General features: G+C 35.2%; 1 protein-coding gene across 1 annotated transcript in view; it reads right to left on the bottom strand.

Moving 5' to 3' along the window:
• Nucleotides 1–2127: 2127 nt before the first annotated feature.
• PTPN20B (protein tyrosine phosphatase, non-receptor type 20B) overlaps nt 2128–4672 on the bottom strand; it is a 130625-nt gene continuing 128080 nt past the window's right edge. Inside the window, exons 9-10 of the mRNA XM_008566638.1 lie at nt 3751–3813; nt 2128–2207 (exon numbers count right to left, since the gene is read on the bottom strand). Coding sequence (XP_008564860.1) covers nt 2142–2207; nt 3751–3813 — 129 coding nt within the window. The 3' untranslated portion in view covers nt 2128–2141. The remainder of the gene's footprint in view (nt 2208–3750; nt 3814–4672) is intronic.

Genomic DNA, 4672 nt, shown 5'->3' with positions numbered 1-4672 from the left:
TATTAAGACTAATATGAGAATAAAATTTGCAATGTTTATTTCTGAAAGCTTTGATCCAACATATGAGCATAAAAAACATACTTTAAAAATATGTATTTAAAGTTGAAAGTAAATAAATGTGTATATGCTTATATTTAAATATTTTTAAACTTCCTTTAAATTAGCATTCATATACTCACAAATATGTAAATGAGAATTTCATATTCATATCATAGGCAAAAATTGATTCATTATTGGTACAAAAGTTAGTATTTCATTCAGTCAAAAGTTTTCAATTTGTAGTTCACCTTACAAGAATGAAATGAAAACAAACGCAATCACTATTTCATATTTACCTGTATAATTTCCCTGAAAAACTAAAAACTAATCCAGCTGTAAAAATATGAGGCACACATTAAAGAAGGGACATGTTTAACATCAAGAATTATGGAATTTTTCTTTGCAAGAACATTTCAAGTCCAGACAATAAAAATACTTCTGGCAATACAAAGTAAATACTTTCATTTAAGTAATAGCATAGAATCATTCTCAAGAAGACTGTTATACATTGTATCTGTTATTTTACAACAACAGAGAGAAAATTCGGGATATATTAAAGGCCAGTCATCAAAGTGAAATTAACATTTAGCATAGACTTATTTATATGAACAATGTAAATAGCTAGAATCATCTATTTGATTTAACACCAAACACATTCTAGTATATAATTATTTTTAAAATGAGAATCATCCATTGTAATTCAACCAATTCAACTATTCATTCAGCCAAAGAACAAAATAAGCCTCTTAAAAATTCAGGATTTATAGATTAATATTAGAAATTTTCTCAATATAACATATGGAATATTCTGATCTCCACTGAATTACACTGTACAAAGACACACCACAATTACTCAGTAGCTTATAATTAGGTATAACTGGTCACCAAGACTCCTTGACCAAAAAATACCACTATAATTAGATGAGGCTAAGTCCTATAATGAGGTGAATGTAATAATAATTGCCACAATCTTTTAAAAAACAGAGTATGGAAGTTTTCATTTTCACAACTATGAATTTGGTTTTCCTAAATGTGATTCTGAAATCCAACTTCTAAATGTTTCAGCAGAGGTGGGGCAGTAATGGAAGATATGACTTAATGGAACTCTGGGGGAAAAAAGAAACTCTCAAAGATCTCAGTTTGAAAAATACGTCCGGCATAAGAGATACCACGAATGACTCAGAGTTACCTAATAATCTTATATCAAAATTTATTGGTTAACTAAAGGGCAAAGAGTAAGAGGCAAGTAAATGTAACATTTGCTTTAACAAAGCAGACTGAGTAATATGTTAAGTGTTAGGGCGGGATAGGAAAGAACTCAGGCCGGGCAAAAATTTCCTCTTGGACTTTCTATATAAACATCTATTTTAGTTTTGGACTGTACACCAGTGTGCTCATGTGACAGAGAGAAGGAACTCTGCCCACCCATGGAACACTTCCCAGACCAAGAGGTCCTTGTCTACTGCTCTAGGAAGGCAACTCCTCCTCAGAGGTCCCTGGGGCCCCATGGGAGCATAAAAGTATAGAAAAATGTAAGTCAATTTGTGTCAAAAGTTAATCCATCCTAATTGGATTTTTTAAAAATTGGGTTATTCAAATAACCAGCTAGAAGTACAGACTCTAACTAAAGAACACGGATGAACATCTGTCTAGAAAATGCTTATAAAGCGACATGATGTGATCCTGCAGTTTATTGGCCCTGTATTCTCCCAGAATATGAGCTTATAAAGTCCTGGAAACCTTCAGCTCCCTTTAGCTGCCTTTCCAAGTAAAATCTTAATGAATGAAGTTTAAGTCCTTTATTTGGCTCTATAACCCCTCCAACCAAATAGCCAAGTTGAAGTTGTTTTATCTAACTTTTGTTTCACTGGAAAATGTGGCAGGCTATTTTGACATTGTCTAGTAAGATCAATGGGTAAACACTATTCATCCCAAACCAAATGATGCTGCCTTCAGGGAGTTTTTAGAAAGAAAATCAATTGATACACCAAGAAAGCAGACTGTATGCATAGCAAAGACATTCAGCACAGTTCGAACTTGTTCTTTATGAGGAGGCTTGAAGCCACTTGGTAATTCCAAGCGAGAGGCAATAGAAGTCTTTCTTAATCCATAGTCAGAAGTTTCTGGAGAACTTCAAGCACAATTTCATAACAAAAGTGATACTGCTCCTATATACATATATGTGAAAAACAACAGAATGTTAAGTAATCAAATACCAATATCCACTTTCAGAGAATACATTTGTAATTTTCAACCACACAGGAAAGTTCCTAAAAAGAGCAAACACTTAAATACAAACATTTAAACAGAATTTCTTTATGTAAATATATATTTTTAAATATGATGAAGATAAATGATCATAAATATAGTTGTCAGTCTAGAAACTGAACTGAGGGGAAACTGCCAATCTCAATTTCCTTACTAGTTAGCCAAAGGCTTAACTGAACTGAGGGGAAACTGCCAATCTCAATTTCCTTATATCTTTCCTGGCTAAATCAAATTCTAAAAAGTCCCTCACATTAATATTGACATTTCAAATATATGCGTATATATACATATATATGTATATATAAAGATTGTGATCTGAAAATCAAAAGAATCACCTGCCCCCCTTTTGATCAGAGGCTGAGACAGACCCTCTGAGATTAAGGAAAAACAAAACAACCCTGGAGCTGGGGGCTCAAGATTTGGTCAGTGAGACAACTTCCTGAAATCCCACCATCGCCCTTTCTGCACCCTACTAATGGTGCCAGTAAGGGGAGCTGCTTAAGCTAAAAACACTATAATTAAAAAACCAGACCAACAGCCATTATCTGAACAAAACAGACACGTTACTCTTGATTTGGTCGATTTCTGAATCTGGCTCCTCCTTCTCAGGTCCAGATGCAAATTTCTTGCTTCCAGAATTGACCAATGAACTATGCCCCACAACAAGCCAATCCAAGTTGAACAAGCCTGCATCCTTCGTTTGAATAAGAGGACGTAAATGAGAACTTGGGTGGAAAGTTAGGCAGAAACCTTTGCCATATAAGATAACTCCTTTCCTTTTTGGGGGGTGAGGGGAGCATACTTTAGGCTTTCTCCAGAGGCTACATTTCCCTGGTCTGCAAACTCATTGCCAGTGAAACTCTCTTCTGTATTGTTTGAGTGTCCTGGTATTCACTGGACATCAATATCTAGTCTCAAGTCTCTCAGGCAACCCTAGTTCAAATAAATGCTTCATGACATCGGTCCCAAAACAGGTCAACCTAAAGATTTAGAGGCAACTGTTTGTTTTCATTATTCCTACTCTTTTGATCCTCTTTCCCAAGGATTGATAATTAATCTGTGACATAAACATCTTTCTAGGAAATGGCAATAACCTTGATAGTCTACTGGCAAATAAATATTTCAAATTGCTATCAGAAAGTTTATTAAAAATAACTTTAGATATGTTACTTAAATAACATGGCACTAAGGACAAGACATCTGGAGATGGTGGGGCACCAAGGGACTTTGGTTTCAGCTGTGGCTCCTCCTCTTGCTATCTGAGTGACCCTATGGATCTGCAAGTACTTCATCAGGAATAGCAGAGCAAAACTAATGTCTACCTCAAACAGTAAGAATTCGGTGAGACCATGTAGATAAAAGAGTCTTATAAATTGTAAAGAGCCATACAATGTTAATCTTTATATCACTATTCTTATTAAAATGTATGTGGCAAAAGCTTACCTTCGTTTGAATCATGCCATGACGTTGTTCTCTCATTTGGGTCACTATATTCATGATGTTGAACTGTAACAAGATAATAGTAATTTTGCATTATCCATGTAGGACGAAAAACAAAACCCCATAAGGTCTCCAAATAAGTACTCTATACCTCTTTCCAACAAAAATGATGTCAAGATTTAACCAGAAAGTTCTCATTTTCAGTCACCAAAAATTGTACTATCTTTAACCCAGTCCAATGGATAAGGAAGACTTGCTCTAACAGGTTTTCAAGAGGAAGCAGGAAGCAACCATTCATAATAAGAAATGCTCTCCAAAAAAATAATAAATTTGCCTTGTAATTTCTGTTACCCAAAGAGAAAAGTTAAAACCGCACTGTAATTCTGGAAAAGCATAGAAGACATTCTCTGGCAACAAGCTGTTTCTGATAAAGAGACTTGTCAACTGAAATGGAGACCCTGAGCAACAGTCAGCCCAACACCAGATTTTGCACCTGCACATGCAGATTGGCATGACTAGGTGTGGTCGCTGAATTGGTGCAGGTCCTCACAGGTCTGGTGCTAGTTCACAATGTGATGAGTCCAGAAACTGAAAGCAAATGCTTAGAAATTCTTATGGCAATCCAACACTGTGCAGCATCAAGGAGTGTGATCAGCCAAACTGGATACGGATCAGCTTGGGTGCTGCTGAACTTGCCTGAAGAGTCACACGTGGTACAAGCTGAGTACCAGTCACATGCAGCAAGACTGCTGACACATGGTATTTTAAGGTTTGTCAATGGTAACCCAAAAGCACATAAAAATAGAAAAGAGGTAAGTATTCTTTCATTTTTATATTTTGTCATTTTTATAATAATTTAAAATTTTAATTAAGTCTTTTAAAAAAACTTTTTATTTTGTAATATAGATACAGAGGAAGTTGCAGA

Source organism: Galeopterus variegatus, unplaced genomic scaffold, assembly GCF_000696425.1.
Source record: "Galeopterus variegatus unplaced genomic scaffold, G_variegatus-3.0.2 Scaffold258, whole genome shotgun sequence".
In the NCBI taxonomy this organism is placed as follows: Eukaryota; Metazoa; Chordata; class Mammalia; order Dermoptera; family Cynocephalidae; genus Galeopterus; species Galeopterus variegatus.
The sequence above is the reverse complement of the archived record's forward strand: the minus strand, read 5'-3'. Positions and strand labels throughout refer to the sequence as shown.